General features: G+C 40.0%; 2 protein-coding genes across 5 annotated transcripts in view; one reads left to right on the top strand and one right to left on the bottom strand.

Moving 5' to 3' along the window:
- The window catches only part of SH3D19 (SH3 domain containing 19), a 217,774-nt gene that overhangs the window by 27,591 nt on the left and 170,078 nt on the right, over positions 1 to 20,105 (top strand). The gene's annotated exons all lie outside the window — the stretch shown is intronic.
- LOC103118195 (serine protease 48) lies at positions 1,642 to 10,327 on the bottom strand. Its single transcript, XM_060179197.1, is given in 7 exon segments — positions 1,642 to 1,764; positions 1,767 to 2,021; positions 2,271 to 2,434; positions 4,444 to 4,706; positions 8,633 to 8,795; positions 8,976 to 9,011; positions 10,194 to 10,327. Coding segments are annotated over 7 exon segments (987 nt in total). The 5' UTR covers positions 10,237 to 10,327; the 3' UTR covers positions 1,642 to 1,701.

Below are 20,105 nucleotides of genomic sequence, written 5' to 3' on the forward strand. Positions count from 1 at the left end.
CGACCACGAAGGTGGTTTTCCCAGGGTGAGACTTATTCATTGCACTATATCCCTAGTGCCTAGAGTGGACACTTAATGCTACTGAGTGCATGTTGGTATACTGTATGGCTCGACTTTAGATTTCCTAGGAGAAGGGATCTGTTGTTTTATTCAGTATTGAATCCATCTATCAGGTAGGATGCTAGGGGAGGTGTTCTACCACTCACTTCATGGATAGCTTTAAGTTAGTAGTGATCAGGATAGTGAGATCATATTTCTCTTAATGTCCTGATAGAACAAAGTTACTTTAAATAAGAAATGAGATGATTTAAATAGTAAAAGGGTATGAATGGGACTATATTAAATAATTTACGTTAAAGATAATCACTTAGATCAAGTATAAAATTTAGCTCTAAACTCCTGTAACCCTAAACAGAGAAGGAAATAGTATATATCATGTGATAGCTTAACAAAAAGAAGTATGCCAGCCAAGCAAGGAATACAATCTTTACCTTACAGACATTTAAAGTACTCTATTATAGATGTGATTTATTTATTTTTAGATACAGAGAGGCAGAAGAAAAGACATCACAGTATTCAAGCTTCCTTGAGTACAGTGGGGGGTAGGGTTCAGACCTGGGTTGCTCACATGGCAAAGCAGTACACTATGCAAGTGAGGTATTTTGTTGGTCCTAGAAGCGATATTAACCTGAATATGTCTAGACTGTTGAAACTTAAAACCTCAGCTCTTGAGATCATGGCATTACTCTACTTCTAGAGTAAACCCCTTTGGTAGTAGGTCACCTTGGTATTACAAAAAGTAAAAACTTCAGAGAAATGCAGAACAGAACCATGTCTGCCTTTATTAGATCTCTTGCTACATCCAGGGAAATAGTAGGTAATAGAGGAGGTGAGAAATATAGGTCAGGCAAGAAACTCATAATACAAGCTGTGGGCACAGACACAAAAAACATTTAGGGAGTCGGGTGGTAGCGCAGCCAGTTAAGCGCAGATGGCGCAAAGCCAAGGACCAGCCTAAGGATCCCGGTTCGAACCTTTGGCTCCCCACCTGCAGGGGAGTCGCTTCACAGGCGGTGAAGCAGGTCTGCAGGTGTCTATCTTTCTCTCCCCCTCTCTGTCTTCCCCTCCTCTCTCCATTTCTCTCTGTCCTATCCAACAACAATGACATCAATTACTGCAACAATAATAAAAAAAAAAAAGGGCAACAAAAGGGAAAATAAATAAACACACAAAAAGAAAAAAACATGTTTATTTGAGGACTTGTCTTTTTTTTTTTCTTCTTCCAAGGAGCAAGATTTGTATTTTTGTCTCCACAGATAAGCATATTCTAGGAAGAAAAATGTAATGTGGGCAGATGTAAACAAACCCCTTCCTGTTGATCCCAGTGAGCCATAGAAGTGAAGGATAAGGACTTGTCCTTTTGCCTTTGTAGATACTTTTCTCTTGCCTTGCCCTCCTCCAGTAGTTACTTGTGTCCATAAATACTTATAAAAGGTGTTTTTTCCCCCTGCCTTTTAAAAATGCATCAAGGAGGAAGAATGTCACATATAAATGTTAGTCTTAGTTCTCAACTGTTCACATACCAACCACCAAAACATACCTCCAGAATAAAAATTTAAAAAGAAAAACCTTAAAACAAAATCATTTTAAATTATTTTAATGAAATTCACCCAGAAATTCATCATGAGGCTTTTTTTTCCTTCATGTATTATCTTCCTGCCCTTCTACTTGGCCAGCAGCTTTTGCTATACTGCCTATTCTCCTGGTAAGATGTTAGGTCCAGTGGCACAGGAAGGTACTAGGAGAGCCAGTGAAGGCAGTACAATAGGGAGTAGCAAGTTCAGATGGTTGATACCCAAGATCTCAGCTCTTGCGAAGGTGGAGGCAATCCATTTTTGGTAGTAGATCACACTGGTGTAGACTCCAGGAAAAGAAGTACCACAGTCTTTTCCCCAGCTTACCACTCCTATCTGGAACCATTTCCCATCAATGTGGCATGACAGAGGCCCTCCGGAATCACCCTAAAGAAAAGATACAGGTCTTGAGTTTGGTGCTATGTTGTGTGCCTGAAACGAATATATGTCAGTTTTACCTCAGTATAGAGATAAGATCTATGTTACAGTGCACACTTTTTAAAAAAAAATCAGAGCAGTGCTCAGCTCTGGCTTATAGTGGTGTCGGGGTTTGAGCCTGCGACTATTGGTGACTTAGACAAGGAAATCTCACTATCTTCCGCCCCTAAAAAGTGTATTTCAAGAGTAGACCTTCACCTGGCAAGTATCCTTCGTTTTTCCACCAGCGCAAATATTGTCATCCTGGATAACTGGCTCTAAGTTTAACAAGAAGCCAAGTGGATTGTAGCGTTTTTCACATTCCCGTTTGTCAACTATGGGTAATTCTACTTCATGGAGGATGGAAGGATAGTCAACTTCAGCTGTAGAAATAGAAACAAAAGATTAAAACAACCTGACTTGATTCAAGAGCAATGTTCGGTCATAATGTCCAGACATTTCTAAATAGGAACTCCAAAACAGAAAACAGCGGGGTGCAGTCTGGGAGGTGGCTCAGTGAATATATTGTTGGACTCTCAAGCAAGAGCTCCTGAGTTCAATCCCTAGTATTGCATATGCCATAATGATGATGTGATTCTTTCCTCACTTCGCATAAATAAATTAAAAAAAAAGAGAAAACATTTGGGAAGGTAGCATCATAGTTATGCACAAGAACTTTAATCCCCGGCACCACCATAAGCTAAAGCTAAGCAATGCTCTGATTTAAAACAAAAGAAAATCACTTTCCAATCCTATTTGCTAGTAGGACTTTTTTTTTTTGTACTGTGATTCTAAAACAAAGGTGTTAATATTTGTAGTAGGTTTTTACTTTTTTTTTCTTTGCTTCACTTTTTTTTTAATTTTTGGTTATCTCTGGGCTTCACAGAGAGAGAAAAAGAAACTGCTGGACCAAAACTTTATCTACTGTGGTGGGGATGGGGTTTTAACCTGGATCATGTGGCAGTGTTGGTGGCTTTGCTGATTTGCACTATGGGGGATCCTTAATATTATAGATAACGATAAATTTTATTTAACTTTGATTAAGTAAAGATGGAATATTCCTTGAGCCCCCAGCTCCCCACCTGCAGGGGGTTTGCTTCACAGGCAGTGAAGTAGGTCTGTAGGTGTCTGTCTTTCTACTTCTCTGTCTTCCTCTCCTCTCTCGATTTCTCTGTCTTATCCAACAACAGCAATGACAACAATAACAACAACAATGATAAAAACAACAAGGGCAACAAAAGGGAAAAAATAGCCTCCAGAAGTAGTGGATTCGTAGTGCAGGCACTGAGTCCCAGAAATAACCCTGGAGACAAGAAAAAGAAGTAGAAAAAAAGATAAAAAGATGGAATATACCAAAGTATCCCAACATTACCCTTTTTTCCCATTTTCTTGCTTCCAGATAATTTCTTGTCATTATTCTGGGTGTTAATAAAAGATTCTAAAAACAAAACAAATTCTCTCCATTTTAAAAAAAATTTTATTAGGGAGGTTGGGTGGTAGCACACCTGGTTAAGTGCACGTGGCATGAAGCGCAAGGACTGGCGTGAGGATCCAGGTTCGAGCTCTGGTTCCCCACCTGCAGGGGACCTGCTTCACAGGCGGTGAAGCAGGTCTGTAGGTGTCTGTTTTTTTCTGGCCCTCTCTGTCTTCCCCTCCTCTCTCCATTTCTCTCTGTCCTATCCAACAACAACAATAATAACCACAACAAGGCTATAACAACAGGCACCAAGCCCCAGCAATAACCCTGGAGGCAAAAAAAAAAAAAGACATTTTATTTGAAAACTCACATAATATGAAGAGGCTTTTATATGCTTATTGTTGAAAATTCATTTCTCCCTCTTTTTTTTTTTTGCCTCCAGAGTTGTCTCTGGGATTTGGTTCTTGTACTACAAATCCACTGCTCCTGGTGGCCATTTTTTAAATTTTATTGGATAGGACAGAGAGAAATTGAGAGGGGAGGGGAAGATGGAGAGGGGGAGAGAAAGATAGACACCTTCAGACCTGCTTCACTGCTTGTGAAGTGATCCTACTGCAGGTGGGGAGCCAGCGGTTCGAATCAGGTCCTTGTACTTGGTACTATGTGTGTTTAACCCAGTGTGCCACCTCCTGGTCACTGAAAATTATTTTCCATAATAATGATTTACCTACATGCAACTGTTGTGGAGTGAGTACAGGAGGTTGGGAGTGGCATGCACATACTGCCACATGCAAGGGCCCGAGTTCAAGCCCCCAGTACCCACCTGTGAAGCAAAGCTTTGAGAGCGATGAAGCAGGCTACAGGCATGTCAATCTCCCCCTTCCCTCTCAATTTCTATCACTATCCAAATAAATAAATAAATAAAATTTTATAAGGGGGACATATAAACCAAAAGCTTTTTCTGTGCATTCTCACCTAAAGTATTTGTAAGTTTCCCCCATCCAGTTGCCCAGCAAGTATGTGGAATTGTTAAGTTCTTTAAAACACAGGGCAAGCAGATGGGCACAGCTAAAGAAGTGAAAGTGACATTAGAGGACAGTTTCAATAAGGCAATATCTGCCATTGAATCATCGTAACTGGGATGTGTGACCAGTTTCTTCACTTTAAACTCTTGGCCTTCTGAATTGCTTATATTTCTTGATCCCAGCCATACACTGTAGTAGGACGGAGCCCAGGTACTAAAAGGAAAAGAAAAGAGAATAAAAGTGGATCATACTTAGGCTATGGAGATAGTATAAGGACTACACAAAGTCTCTCATTCCCGAAGCTCCAAAGCCCCAGGCTCAATATTTGGCATCACAAAGAAGCCAGAACTTTAGTAAAACAAACAAAACATGTCAACAATTGTACTGTATATTGTTAAGCCTCCAATAAAATGATTAAACAAATAATCAAACAAAAATATTCCTCTAAGTAAAGGAAATAAGGAGTAAAAAGACAAGTACTTGATGGTTTCACGCATGTGCACTGGGTGAAATAGAGAATTGACTCTCCATCTGCAGGGCGGTCGCTTCACAGGTGGTGAAGTAGGTCTGTAGGTGTCTGTCTTTCTCTCCCCCTCTCTGCCTTTCCCTCCTCTCTCCATTTCCCTCTGTTCTACCCAACAATGACAACAACAATAATAACTACAACAATAAAACAACAAGGGCAACAAAAGGCAATAAATAAACTTAAAAAAAAAAGAAATAGAGAATTGAAATACATGAACTTGCAAGAAAAGTCCCAAATTATCACAGAGACTTTTAAAGAACTTTGGTGGAAATTGTTGGAGGGAGGGGACACAGAATTTTGGTGGTGAGTGGAACGTGGAACTATAACTCTGTAATCGAGTTCATGTTCATGTGCTGCAGCTGGTTCAGAGCAAGCTGTCTATGTGTAGTACTAAATGTCCAGGCAAGAAGGGAGGGTGGGTATATAGGTTTAGTTAACCAGGCCACTTCCAGTTTGTAATAGTGTTGATTTGTCTCTTTTTCTTTTCCCTGAACACTATTTTGTTATCTACTGCTTCTATGGTCTCTGCTTACATGCTTAGGGTTAGAGTTTTGTCCTGAATTTTCTTTTTTAAATTCAGTTTTTATTTCAGATACTAGATATTTATTTCTTTTTATTTCTTTTAATATATTTTCCCTTTATATTGTCATCAGGGTTATCATTGCCCTGCATAGCTAATCCACTGCTTGTCTTAGCCAATACACCCTATCTCTTTCATATATATATGGAGAGGAATGGGGGAAGAGTGTGAGAGAGAGAGAGACCTGCAGCCATGTTTCACTATTTGTGAAGTTACCCCCCTCAGGATATCCACAAAGACCCAGGTTCAAGCCCATGCTCCCCATCTGCAGGGGGACCGCTTCATGAGCATTGAAAAAGGCCTACAGATGTCTTTCTCTTCTTCTATCTTCCCCATCCCTCTCAATTTCTGTCTTATGGAATAAAAAGGAAAAAAAAAAAAAAAAGGCTGCCAAAAGCGGTGGATTCATAGTGCTGACATCAAGTCTCAGTGTCTGGAGGCGGAAAAAAAAAAAAAATCCCCCTGCAGGTGGGGACTACAGGCTTGAACCCAAGTCCTCAAGCATGGTGATGTGTGTACTGTATGGAGTGTGCCACTGCCCAGCCCCTAAGCTTGTGTATCTAAATAATCTCATTCAGATATTTTATTTGCATATAGGGATTACATCCCTAGGAAAAATCATCTTTGAATTTTTTTTTAAATTTCCTTTTCTGTGTGTTGTCAGTCTTGCTTCTTCGTGATCTGTGATGCCTTAGTTGCCAGCACAGTGAAACCAAACCAAGAGGACAGGAGCAGTTTATTCTGCCATTTTTCCAGATCTGTGAGTTGCCTCAAATCTGGAGTTGTTCATCTACTTAAGCCTCTAAACTTTGTAGTAATTTGATAGGCAACCGTAGATAACTCACATACAGAAATCAAAATGACAAGATCTTTCAATAACAACACTGAATGCTCAAAGAAAATAGAATAATACACTTAAAATGTTAGGAGAAAATTTGCTTGTGAAATTCACAGCAATTTCCCCAGCTGTGTGCTCCTCAGTGATTTTAGAGTTGCCTATGTAACTGCTTCATCATCAGAGTTAGAGTGAACAATGAAAATGAAGGGACACTCAGAAATAATGTGTGTGACTTGGAAGGGAAGAGAAGGCAGGACCATAGGGAAAAAATGGGCAGATCTATATAAATGTGGATAGATAGTTACAGAAATGATATTCAACTCATATCTATGATCTCAGTAGAACTAACATAGTTTCCAGTGGAAGGAATGGGGACATGAAGCTCAGGAAAGGTGTGGATAATTTTGTAAATCAATGTTGAATCACTAATAAATAAGCAAAGGAAGAAAGGAAGAAAGAAAGAAAGAGAAACTGGACAATGACTTTGGAGCAGTGACTTCTTGAGATTGTTGTTGCTCTTGAGAGCACTGGAAGCTAATGTAAAGACTGAAATTTAAATCAAATTATAACCAAAGTTTTATGTATTTACATAAGCAGTTTAAAATATTAAGTAGGTACTTTGCCCTAATGCCCTTCACTCAATTTACACTGTCTAGAAAGAATCACTTTTAACTGAGCTCTTTTATTTTTTTCTAAATGGAATGTTTGATGAGTTTGTGTGTCATTACTGTCTCAGGGACCATGCTAATCTCTGTATTTCAGTATCTGTTGCCAAAGAACTCTTAGGATATTCCATAGTATTTTCAATAATCCCTATATACTTTCATTGAAATTTTCTTCTGAGACTTTCTAAATACTCTATTCCTATTGTAGAAGGTAAGGATTGATCCATCAGCTATGTCAATCCCCCACCACCTTGTTACCTACTATTTTAACCTATTATTATAACTTTCTAGAAAAATATATAATGTGTATGTTTCTCTTGAATATTACATAAATAGTTTACTATTAATATATTACCAATAATATAATAATGTAAATACTATTCACTACCAAGCCATAGTGGGTACTGTCATTACATTTATTATAAAACTTTTTGCTTCTTCTGGAACTAATACTTTGGCCTTTTGTTGTTGTTCTCTATGTACCCAACACTAATTCATCATTCATTCTTCTAACTCTAACAGTAATGAATGTTGAAATAGTAATCCTGAAACCTTCCTTGCAGCCTGCCAGGCTTTGTGCTGATATTATTGTCTCTTTTTGAAGCCCTCTGCACTCTTGCTCTAGTCTTGATATTTAGTCACAAAATTTATGATTTATTTGGAGATTTTCTTTGTTGTTGTGAGGACCTTTTCTCTATCTCCCCTTTCTTTCTGGTGAAGCACATTCCCCTGTGACTTCCTGAGAAAATGTGCACCAGAGGTAATAGTTCCACTGCTTTGTGTATTTGAAAATGTCTTATTTCTACCCCATACTTGGTTGATAGTCTGTGTATTAGTGCTCTTCTAGGTTGGAAATAATTTTCTCTGAGTGTTTTAAATTTATTACTCGATTTCTTTTGAGCTTTTAGTGTTATTGGAAAAAAAAAAATCCTGTTGTTTTGATGCCTGTATGTAAGTTCTCTATGATTTCCTATTAAAGTGCTACAGAGTTTAGAGGCCTATAATAACAAGCCTGTGTCTCACTGTTTCTGTGGGCCAGGATTCAGCTGTGACTATAATGAGTGGCTCAGACTCCTCAAGGTCTCTTGCTAGGCCTCAGTCAGAATGGGCTGGGATCATCTCAAGGCTCACTGATTCTAAAGTCAGTGTTTGGCAGGCTTTTGAGTCTTTACTAGCTGTTGACTGGAGAAATCAGTTTTACCTAGGCCTCTCCCTAAGGTATGAGACCTTGCTTCTCTCATAGCTGGAACTGGGGGAAGAGACTCAGATTGTGTACATGATACCCCTGCCCCCCAAATCTTAAGATAGTATCCTTTGGCATTCGAGAAGTGATTTGGGAGGAAGAAAGTGTAAAATATATTTCCAGTATAATGCACAGCTCTGTAATTTTTTCCTCTATGCTTTCTCCCTAATCCAAGGTGGCCAAGGGTTTCCTTCTACTCTTTCACCTTAACACTGTAATCTAGACATTTGTCTATTGGTTCATTCATGAGATCATAAAATATATGCTAGCTATTAACTAGAACTCACAATTTCAGACAGTGTGCTGCTGTCAGTACCCACCGCTCACTGACAAGGGTGCCTCCACAGACATGCCTGTTGAGGAAGCGCAAGCTGACCTGCCAGGGCCAGCGGCCCTCATCAGCGTTCTGGCCTCCCACAATCCGGCTCCACTGTATAGGTCGTCCACACACTAGAAGAAGAGGGATGGGGGGGAGGGAGAGGGATGTCTGGGTATCCTCTTTGTCTAGTCTCCAGCTTCTCATCCATCCTTCCCAAACTCTCACCCATCCCTATGACCTGAGTTTTTTCTTCCCCCATCCAGTTCTAGTTCCAAACCTTGCAGTTTGGAGCCCAAGGGAAGAACACTCACCTGATTGCAGATCTTTTCTGCATGAAGAGCAATACCCTAAGACACATAGCATATCATCAATACATGGTAACACATCTACTACCTGGGCCCTGTAAACAGGAAAGGTCGCCGATATATTCAAATTTCTCACATTAGTGTTAAAAGGTCAAGTTATAAATGTCTACCTACTACTAGGAATCATAATAATCTGCCTTCACTGAGAAGGCTCAATCATTCATGTGTTTCAAATCTATACTGACTGATTCCTTCTTAGTGAAAACTTCCTTGACTACATACACTAGTACCTCTCAGGTGGTGGCTTGAAGGATAAAACATTGGGCCTTCAAGCATGAAGGCCTGAGTTCAATTCCTGGTATCACATGTGCCAGAGTGATCCTCTGGTTCTCTCTCACTTTCCACCATAAATATATACATAAGTAAGTAAGTAAGTAAATAAAATTTGGGGGGCCAGGTGGTGGCGCACCTGATTGAGTGCACCCATTACAGTGTGCAAGGGCTCGGGTTAGAGCCCCTGGTCCCCACCTGCAGGGGCAAAGCTTTGGGAGTGGTGAAGCAGTGTGGCAGGTCTCTCTCTCTATCTCTATCTATCTATCTCTCTATCACCCCATTCCCTGTTAATTTCTGCCTATCAAATAAATAAAGATAATTAAAAATTAAAAATAACGAAATATATATATTTAAAAATATACAAGTTTCCTGTCCCTACTTTCTAGGGGTAGGGCCTCATCTTTCCTGCTATACTATATGAAAGGCCTTGGACCAATTTCTAGTATATGTCAATAGTTCTTTTTTTTTTTTTTACTCCAGGATTATATCTGGGGCTCAGTACCAGCACTATGAATCCACTGCTCCTGGCAGCCATTTTTTTCCTTCCCCTCCCCCCTATTTTATTCAATAGGACAGAGAGAAATTGAGAGGGGGAGCGGTTGATAGGGAGTGAGAAAGAGACATCTTCAGCCTTGCTTCACCACTTGTGAAGTGTCCCTGGGGCGGGGGGAGGGGGGAAGGGGCTAGAACCCTGGTCCTTGTATGGGTCCTTGTGCTTAGTACTAGCTGTGCTTAACAAGGTGCGCCACCGCCTGCCCCCGTCTCAGGAATTTTTCAGGGCACAGTAGTCATATCCTTCCCTGGGAGCGATATCATATTATTTTGTGTGATACCTCCTTGAGTAAAAACACCTGTGCTTTTTTCTCTCCCTGCTCTATTTTGGGGGCTCACCCAGCAGTAGGTACAGTAGGAAGATGCCCTTAGCAGGGCCCATGTTTCCTGTCTCAGAATCAACACTTCTTGCTTTCTTCAGGACTGCAGGGAGAGGCCCCGCCCGCTGGGAAGCAGTCAGAGAAGAAAGGCAAGAACAGTTTCTCTCCCTAGATGGACTCCTCTGCTTCACCCCACCTCTTCGTTGCTTTTCACCAGAGGCAGGTAGCTGCAGGGCCAAGAGGAAGAAGCTGGGGCCTGTGGTGCCCCCTGCTGACTTGGAGGAACAGTGTCTAGGGGGTTTTCTTGTGTGGTGGGAGAGGGTGGCTGCTATAACTGCTTGCCCAGGGTGGTTGGGAAGGTATTGGAAGAGATGGGACCGGAAGCTGGGCAGTAGCCACCTGGTTAAGCGGACACCATACATGAGGACTTGGGTTTGAGCCCCGGCTCTGCACCCACAGGGGGTGGGGGAAGCTTCACAAAAGGTGAAGCACTACACATGTCTGTTTCTCTACCTCTCTCTATCTTCCCTCTCCCTTCTCAATTTTTCTGTCCTATCAAATAAAGAAAAAGAGAGAGAAGGAGAAGAAAGGGACTGGGCGGTGGTGGTGCACCCAATTAAGCTCACAAATTGCCATGCACAAGGAGACAGGTTTAAACCCCCTCTTCCCACCTGCAGGGAGGAAACTACACAGGAGTAATGAAACAGGTCTGCAAGTGTCTTTCTCCCCCTCCTCTCTGTAAAATAAAATAAAATAAAATACAATAAAATAAAAGCATGACCATAGGCGGATCAGATTCTCCTAAAGCAAGAAATGTAAAAGAGGAACTTAAATATGAACCTGGATAATTTTTCCGTATTTATTTTGCGTTCAGGGTTATCACTGGGGTTCGGTGCCCGCACTACGAAATCATCACTCTTGGCGGCCATTTTTTTTCCTTTTCTGTCTGTCTGTTTTTTGTTGGGTAGGACTAGGACAGAGAGAAATTGAGAGGATAGGGTAAGATAGAGAGGGAGTGAGAAAGACACCTGTAGACATGTTTCACCGCTTGTGAAGTGTCCCGGCTGCAGGTGGGGAGCCTGGGACTCCAACCTGTTTTTTTTTAATTTTTTTTTTTATCTTTGTTAGTTGTAGATTATACTGCAAGTTAGATTTTTCTGGGAAATAGACTTTTAAAAAATTACATTAACTTACAGATTCATTTTTTAAAATTTTATTTATAAAAAGGAAACAGACAAAAACCATAGAATAAGAGGGGTACAACTCCATACAGTCCCCCCCCACCAGAACTCCATCTTACCCTGTCCCCTGATAGCTTTCCTATTCTTTATCACTCTGGGAGTATGGACCCAGAGTCATTATGGGTGGGAAATAGACTTCTAGCAGATGTTTGGTGGTCTGACAGAATAGTTCACTTAGATAATGTGCACAAACCTAGGTTTGAGTCCAGCCCCCACCACCTTGAAGGAAGCTTTGGTCTCTTTCACTCTTCTCTTTGCCTCTCTATCTCCATCTTAAGAAAATAAAATATTATATGGCAAGATGTTTATTGGGGAGTAGTCTCAGGATCTGTGCCTGGGGTGAAGTGGAGAGGTTTGGACAGGAAGCAGGATTGTAAGGCAGCTGAATGCTTAAATTATTGGGAGGTTTAAAGGGAACATATATTAAATAAATAAATAAAATAAAGGGAACATATAAATAATCTATGTGAATATTTCAGCTAATTTATGGTATTATTCACAAGCAATTTTACTATCTAATCAGTTCATTTCAATATTGCTTTTCATTTTTTAAATATATTTATACATATATGTATAAATATATTTAAATGGAAGATACAGAGGTGGAGGTGGAGGTGGAGGTGGTGGTGGGGTTGGGAAGAGACCAGATACGGCTTGGTGGTGACAGGGATTGAACTTGGGACTTCAGAGACTCAGACATCATCAGTATTGCTTTTTATTGTTTCTTATTTTTATTTATTTCATTATATATATTTTAAAAAATTTTAAAGACTTTATTATATTTGATAGAACAGAGAGAAATTGAGAATGAGGAGGAATGAGAGACAGAGAAAGAGACCTGCAGCACTGCATCACTAGCAGGTGGGGACCAAGGTTGCTTGAACCTGGATCCTTAGGCATGGTAATACATCCACTTAACCAGGTGTGCCATCACCCATCCCCACACCAATATTGCTTTTTTAAAAAGTTAAATACCAGCTTCAGGTTTACCTTCATATCATATTTAAAATAATCATTTGCACATCAGAACTCTGGTTAGTGTTCTCTGTTCATTCATCAGAGCAACAAAATTTAACATAACATTCCTTTCCTTCCAGGGGAGAATCTTTTGGTTGTTCCAAGACTTTTGAACTTTTTCTTGGACAAATCTGAAGTAACTGATTTTCACTCTTTAGATGCTAGTTGGATTGCTCATAGAGGCTTTCTAGTTTATTTAAATGTCTTATACAAAGACTTTTTTGCTTTATAGGTCAGCTGAAATAAACTACTAGAAGTTTATTTCAGATATCAGCTCCTTAATCTGAAAATTGAGTGGTAAAAAAAATTAAATACTTATGTTGTTTCTTCTGTTCAAATTGTAATTCTGAGTAACAAGATGGTTTTAGCTGATGAAAGAATCCAACTAATAAGTATGACTGAACCAGTAGAATTAGAAAACCACCACTCACAGATTCTCATGAAATAGGCTCAAAATATGATTATTAATAATTGAAAACTTTAAATGAAAGATTGATGGGACTCACAGACTGCTAATATTTGAACCCTATTGTTAATCTTATCATCATGAAAAGTAGAATAAAGCAGTAGAATGGGTCTCCTAAGGTGACAGAGTATATCCAGTGAAATTTTTTTGGTGGGGGGGAGGGGAAAAGTAAAACCTGAATCTTTGCTTTGATGATGCAAAATGGTCATGCAAACTGACTTCTATGCCTAGGGCTCTGAGTTTCTTGGTTCAGTCATCAGTATGGAGCTGAGCAGTGTGTGTGGTGGTGGTGGTGGTAGACCCTGAATCTCTAAAACCACTTCCATCTTCTATTTATGGCAGTGCTGAAGATAAAGGGGTGACTTAAAACAAAGGAAGCTGACAGTCAAGTCCAGAATCTATAGCATTTTATGGAGCAACTGACCTGGCTTCATAATTGGATAGTTTATTAGATTTTTTTAAAAGGAGGAAAACACAACGGTTATACAAAAAACAAAGACTTTCATGCCTGATGAACCAAAAGTCCCAAGTTCAATCCCCAGCACCACCATAAAGCAGAGCTGAGCAATGCTTCGATTAAAAAAAGTTATATATATATATATTTTTTTCCTTAAAAATGAAAGCATCATCGGGAGTCGGGTGGTATAGTGCAACGGGTTTAGCTCATGTGGTGCTAAGCACAAAGACCAGCTTAAGGATCCCAGTTCGAGCCCCCGGCTCCCCACCTGCAGTCGCTTCACAGGTGGTGAAGCAGGTTTGCAGGTGTCTGTCTTTCGCTCCCCCTCTGTCTTCCCCTCCTCTCTCCATTTCTCTCTGTCCTATCCAACAATGACGATGACACCAATAACAATAAAAAATAAGGACAATAAAAAGGGAAAATAAATAAAAAATATAATAAAAACAAGATGAAAGCATCATCTACCTCTATATGAGAAGAAACATTAAGAAACCTACGAGTGTATAACCCTCATTTGGACCCTTGAGTCATTAAATCAACTACAAAGACATATTGATAATATCAAGGACATTTGATAATGAACTGGAATTTACATGGTGCAAACGATTCTTAATCTTGATAGGTATGATAATAGTTACGTAAAAGAAAAATCCATGTGGGAGGTTGTTGAATTTCGAACCATATATCCTTGACCCCAGGAAACGTTCATTTTTTGAAGAAAAAGTTTGAACTGATGAGTGCATTCTAAACATAAGCTAGATTTTTTCTTCTTTTTTTTTTTATTGTTGTTTTAGTTATTGTTGTTACTGATGTCATCGCTGTTAGATAGGACAGAGAAGTGGAGAGAGGAGGGGAAGACGGGGGAGAGAAAGATAGACACCTGCAGACCTGTTTTACCACCTACCTGTAAAGTGACTCCCCTGCAGGTAGGGAGGCAGGGGCTCGAATTGGGATCCTTCTGCTGGTCCTTGCACTTCGAGCCACATGCGCTTAACCTGCTGCGCTGCCACCTGACTCCGCTAGATTTTTTTTCATCATACTGGACAATTCTCTTGATTTTCAGCCAAGGAAACAATCCTGGTCTCCCTTTCTTTTTCTTTCCTCTTCTCTTCTTTTTCTTTTTGAGAACATGGTTACAGTGCTTTAAGCAAGTCACCTTTCTTTCTCTTTCAATTATTTCCTTTTTTGCCACCAGAGTTATTGTTGGGGCTCGGTGCTTGCAGGATAAATCCACTGCTCCTGGTGGTCATTCCCACCCTCACCCCCACCCCTTTTTAAAAATTATGACAGAGACAGTGAGAAATAGGGAAGGAGAGACATCTATAGCCTGCATTGCTACTCATGAATCTTCTCTGCTTGTGGGGACTGGGGACTGGAACTTGGTCCTTGCTCATGGTAACTTCTATGTTTTACTGCTTGTGCCACCCTCCGCCCCCCCTCCCCCAGATTATTTCCCATTACACCATGAAGGAAGGCATTGGAATCCATTGATGATCACAAAGATTTCTCTATAGATACAGCATTGAATTATGCACTGCCTATTTGTTAATCTATTACCTCTACTTTTCCTCTACAAAAATTTCCTTATTTTTGTTTCAAGTAACCAAGAAACACATTGTGAGATAAGGAAGTGCCAAGGAGTTGTATGGAACAGAGGGCTTAATAGCTACCCCAGAGACTATCCTGAAGATAGCTCCTGACTTTTGGCCTCCCTCAACATGCCCTGTCTCAAGGACTTAGACTTTCTGTTTACATATCATGATTCTTCTCAATAAAGTAATCTTTAAATGCCTCTTCTGTACATAATAATTGTTGACTTGAGAAGTGGTAATGTGTTGGTAATAAAACTTACTATATAGCTGTGGTCGTGATTGCCCTAATTAAGTATGATAGTAGCTGCTATTTTAACTAGTTTTGAATTAGTACCCCAGTTTTAAAGATTCTAGAAACATATACATATGTGGATATATATATATATATATATATATATATATATATATATAATATATGTACATACATATGTATATTGTGGAGAAATGAAACCAGACCCTAGCACATGCATCATATGACTGCTGAGCAACCTCCCCAGGGTCAATTTTTTCATTCTTTAGTTTAGAGATGAAAAATGAAAAGAGAGGAGAGGCACTAAAGCACTTTATTTCACCATCTATGGAGTTACCCTGGGGCTAACCATGGTGCTGCCATGTGCTGCTACTGTTCAAACCCAGGGCCATGGTAAGGCACATACTAACTAGTGAGCTGTCTCCTAGTCTTTAATTGATCACCTTAATGATGGCTTAGATCAGCATTAATACTGTCTATAGACCGAGATTTCTCAGCAGCGGCACTGTTGACATTTTGGAGAGGAGGGTTGCCCTGTGCATTGTAGGATGTTAAGTGGCATCCTTGGTCTGTACCTGCTAGATGTTAGGGCTACCATCAGTTCTCATTTGTGACAACAGTGTTACAGTGTCCTGGGGAGGGGGGCCAGTATCACGCTTGGCTTTTAACTATCCAAGGATGCCACTTCAGGGTGCAACTATCTCTTGAGCACTCTGAGAATAAAACAGGAACAACAGCTGGTTTGCCAGGTTTGCAGCTCTTTATCTGTATTTCCAAGAAGGGCGAATAGATTATACTGTCCTTTTTCTAATTTAGCCTATCAGATTAATCAGCTGTATTGGAGAATGAATAGATCCCCTTTCAGATCACTCTGCTAAAGAGTAGTTGCTTTCTGTAGTATATGCAATAGACTCTGGCACTTGCTTTTTTCTGTCATCTTGTAGCCTTAGACGGCTATATGCTCTCTGAAGAAATACAATTTGGGGAGTTCGGTGGTAGCGCAGCAGGTTAAGCGCACGTGGTGGACTGGAGTGAGGATCTTGGTTCGAGCCCCCAACTTCCCACCTGCAGGGGAGTCGCTTCACAGGCGGTAAAAGCAGGTCTGCAGGTGTCTGTCTTTCTCTCCCCCTCTCTGTCTTCCCCTCCTCTCTCCATTTCTCTCTGTCCTATCCAACAACGACGACATCAATAACAACAATAATAACTACAACAATAAAAACAAGGTCAATAAAAGGGAATAAATAAATATTTAAAAAAAAAAGAAATACAATTTGGTCTTAGTTTTTTTGTTTTGTTTTTTTGTCTCTAGGGTTATTGCTGGGGCTCAGTGCCTACACTATGAATCCACTACTTCTGGAAGCTACTTTTTCCCTTTTATGATACTTGTTTTATTGTAGTTATTATTGTTGTTATTGCTTGCGTTGTTGCTGGATAGCACAGAGAGAAATCATGAGAGGAGGGGAAAACAGAGGGGGAGAGAAAGATAAGACACCTGCAGATCTGCTTCACCGCTTGTGAAGTGACCCCCTGCAGGTGGGGAGACGGGCTCGAACCAAGATCCTTAACGCTGGTCTGTGCGCTTTGCACCATGTGCTCTTATCCAGCTGCGCTACTGCCCGGCCCCCTGATCTTAGTTTTTGAACTTGGAAAAGTATCAGTCCAGCTTTAGTTCTCCTAGCCAGTAGTATATCCTATCAAGCAGTGTATATATGTGACCCCCATCGTGTCAGGGCTGAGTCCTGGGCAATCTGCTGACCCATCTTCCATGCTCATTCTCTTGCTGCTTGCCTTATTGACTAGTCTGTAGTTGCTCTCACCTTTACTGCTTTTTCCACAGAGACTGTTCCTGCTCTAAGCTCTATCCTGGTTTTTGTGGGTCCTACTGCCTTTTAGCTAGTTGTCCTTTGCAAGAGTTAATCTTGTGTTTTTTAATCACTGCAAGAAAAAAAAAACATTGCCATCTTAATGTTTATTTATAATCATATTAAAGCAATTGTTTTTAATTTTTTTTACTATTTATTTTCCCTTTTGTTGCCTTTGTTGTTTTATTGTTGTTGTAGTTATTGTTGATGTCGTCGTTGTTAGATAGGACAGAGAGAAATGGAGAGAGGAGAGGAAGACAGAGAAGGGGAGAGAAAGACACCTGCAGACCTGCTTCACCGCCTGTGAAGTGGCCCTTCTTCAGGTGGGGAGCCCAGGGCTTGAACTGGGATGCTTAAGCTGGTCTTTGCGCTTCGCACCACGTGCGCTTAACCCGCTACTCTACCGCCCAACCCCCAGCAATTCTTTTTTTTAGAAAAAGATTTATTTATTCATGAGGAACTATAGGAGAGAGAAAAAAGGAAAACAGACATCACTCTGGTACATGTGCTGCCTGGAACTGAACTCAGGACCTCATGCTTGAGAATCCAGTGCCTTATCCACTGCGCCACCTCCCGGACCACCTAAAGCAATTCTTACGGTTTTAATAGCTGATTTTTCATTTCTATAACACTTTGTTATTCAAAAAGTAAAACTTGATATTTTTTTATTGCAAGTCACTATCCTAAATAGTTGTTGTAAGCAGTTGAATAGTATAGCAATTTCCCTTCTTAAGGCTATTAATATCTATTTAGAAGAAGTATAATTGTATGTGTGCAAACTATTTCAAATGGAGAATAGGAGTAGAAGAGGCACAGATACTAAAACTTAATAACAGATGTTATTTTGAGAATATAAGAAAAAGCTTTCAATAAGAGTTTTCTAGTGGTGAGTGGAGGTCATTTGATAGAATGGAAAAGTCAGATCTTTTGAATGAGTCATTTATAAACCCCATTTAATTAAATATCACAGACAAGTTATTTACCCTCTAGAATTCAGCTTTGTATGTATATGATTTTATTTGTTAAGTAAAATAGATAACTTCTTGGGTTAAGGCTAAAATAGGTTTAAAAGAAAAAAGCCACAGCAATGTTCATTTCTGGTTTATGGCTGTCCTGGGGATTGAACATGGGGCCTCAGAGCCTCAGACAAGAAGTTTTTTTTTTTTTTTTCTTTAACTATTATGCTGTCTCCTAGTTCTAAGAAAGATAATATTTAGAGTGATCAGTATGGTTACATAGATGAGGCATAAAGTAAATGAAGTTCCTGCTATACTTAGAAGATAAAAATATCAGTCACTTACGCAGGTTCTTCTCAGGCAAATATCTTAAGTCATCTCAGTCTAAATTCAAGACACAGTTGTTTTAACTTCTGAGATATCAAAACACATAGAATAATCAAATTCAAGAGACTGACACAGACTTTTGTATAAGCCAGAATGTTCATTTGCAATGAGAGCTGTTCATTTCCGTTGTGTAACATTTTCATTTTTCAAGAGCTTGTTTAAACAGTTTGTTTGTTAGCCTCCAGGGATATTGCTGGGGCTTGGTGCCTGCATTACAAATCCACTGCTCCTGGTGGTCATTTTTTCCGTTTTATTGGATAGGACAGAGAGGAATTGAAAAGGGATGGGAAGATAGAGAAAAACAGAGAAAGACATCTGCAGACCTGCTTCACTGCTTGTGAATCGACCCTCCTGTTGATGGGGAGCTAGGGGCTCAAACCAGGATCCTTGAGTTTGATACTCTGTGCACTTAACCTTGGTGCACACCCCCACCCCCAGAGTATTTTTTTCTTGATACTAGTGGGAGGTGATTGGAAGAGGCTCCATTGCATAATGGAAGTGACATACGTTTTACTTACTAGGATGAAATGCTATTTCTTTTAATCACTTGACTGGTGAAATGTTAGTTTATAAGACTTGTTCACAGGTGTGTAGTTTCACATCTGTCCTTGATAGATACCAGCACTCCTCACTCTCCCTTAATCTGTCCTATTCCTCCACGTTAGGACACTGGTCCCTGCTTCTTATTTTCAGTTCCCTCTCAGAGCCCCCTTTAGAGCTCTTGGATATGTTCTAGTGGACAGTTTCTTTTAAAAAATTTTTTTTGCATGCATCTGAATTTTTATCATTTACTTTCTCTCCTCAATTTCCATAGAAGATTAATTCTTAGTTTAAAAAATATATATGGTGTAATATCTCAGTATAGTCCTATCTTATGAAGAACCTCAGTCTTAATTATTTCACTTTAATGTCAACTCTTACATGGAACACTTAGATTTAAATCTTTAGTGCTTGAGTAGACCCTGTGCACAATGTATACATGCCAACTAAATATTAAATTTTATTCTGTATTTTCCCTTAGTTTTTTCTTATTTTATTTTATTTTTTAACTGTGTTATTCCCTTTTGTTGCCCTTGTTGTTTATCATCGTTGTTGTTATTGCTGTCGTTGTTGTATAGGACAGAGAGAAATAGAGAGAGATGGGGAAGAGAAAGATAGACACCTGCAGACCTGCTTCACCGCCTGTAAAGCGACGCCCCTGCAGGTGGGAGCTGGGGGCTCAAACCGGGATCCTTATGCAGGTCCTTGTGCTTCGCACCATGTACGCTTAACCCGCTGCCTTCTCTTTCTTTCTAAGTCACACCTACACTTGTTACTACTTCCAAATGTCCTTCCTTTTTCCCTCTTCTCTCTCCAAGTCCTGATGGAATTGGAGTTCAGAGCCCTGTGGTCATCTTCTCCTAACATTTCTCCCCCTCAAAATTATGGGGTGCAGAAAGTGGGAGTTCTGGCTTCTGTAATTACTTCTCTGCTGGACATGGGCATTTCAGGTCAATCCATGCCCCAGCCTGTTTCTATCTTTCCCTAGTGAGGTAGGGCTCTGGAGAAGTAAGGTCATGAGCGATATGATACTATTATACTGCTCTAGGCTCCCCTTGCTAGGCATGCTTCACTTGGAAATTTGTGAGTCCATGCTTTTCAGAACCCAGTCTAATCCTAGCTTGGATGGCTTTCATCTTTAATTTAGCCAAGGGCAAAGTAAC

The sequence above is a fragment of the Erinaceus europaeus genome, chromosome 19, assembly GCF_950295315.1.
Source record: "Erinaceus europaeus chromosome 19, mEriEur2.1, whole genome shotgun sequence".
Classification (NCBI taxonomy): Eukaryota; Metazoa; Chordata; class Mammalia; order Eulipotyphla; family Erinaceidae; genus Erinaceus; species Erinaceus europaeus.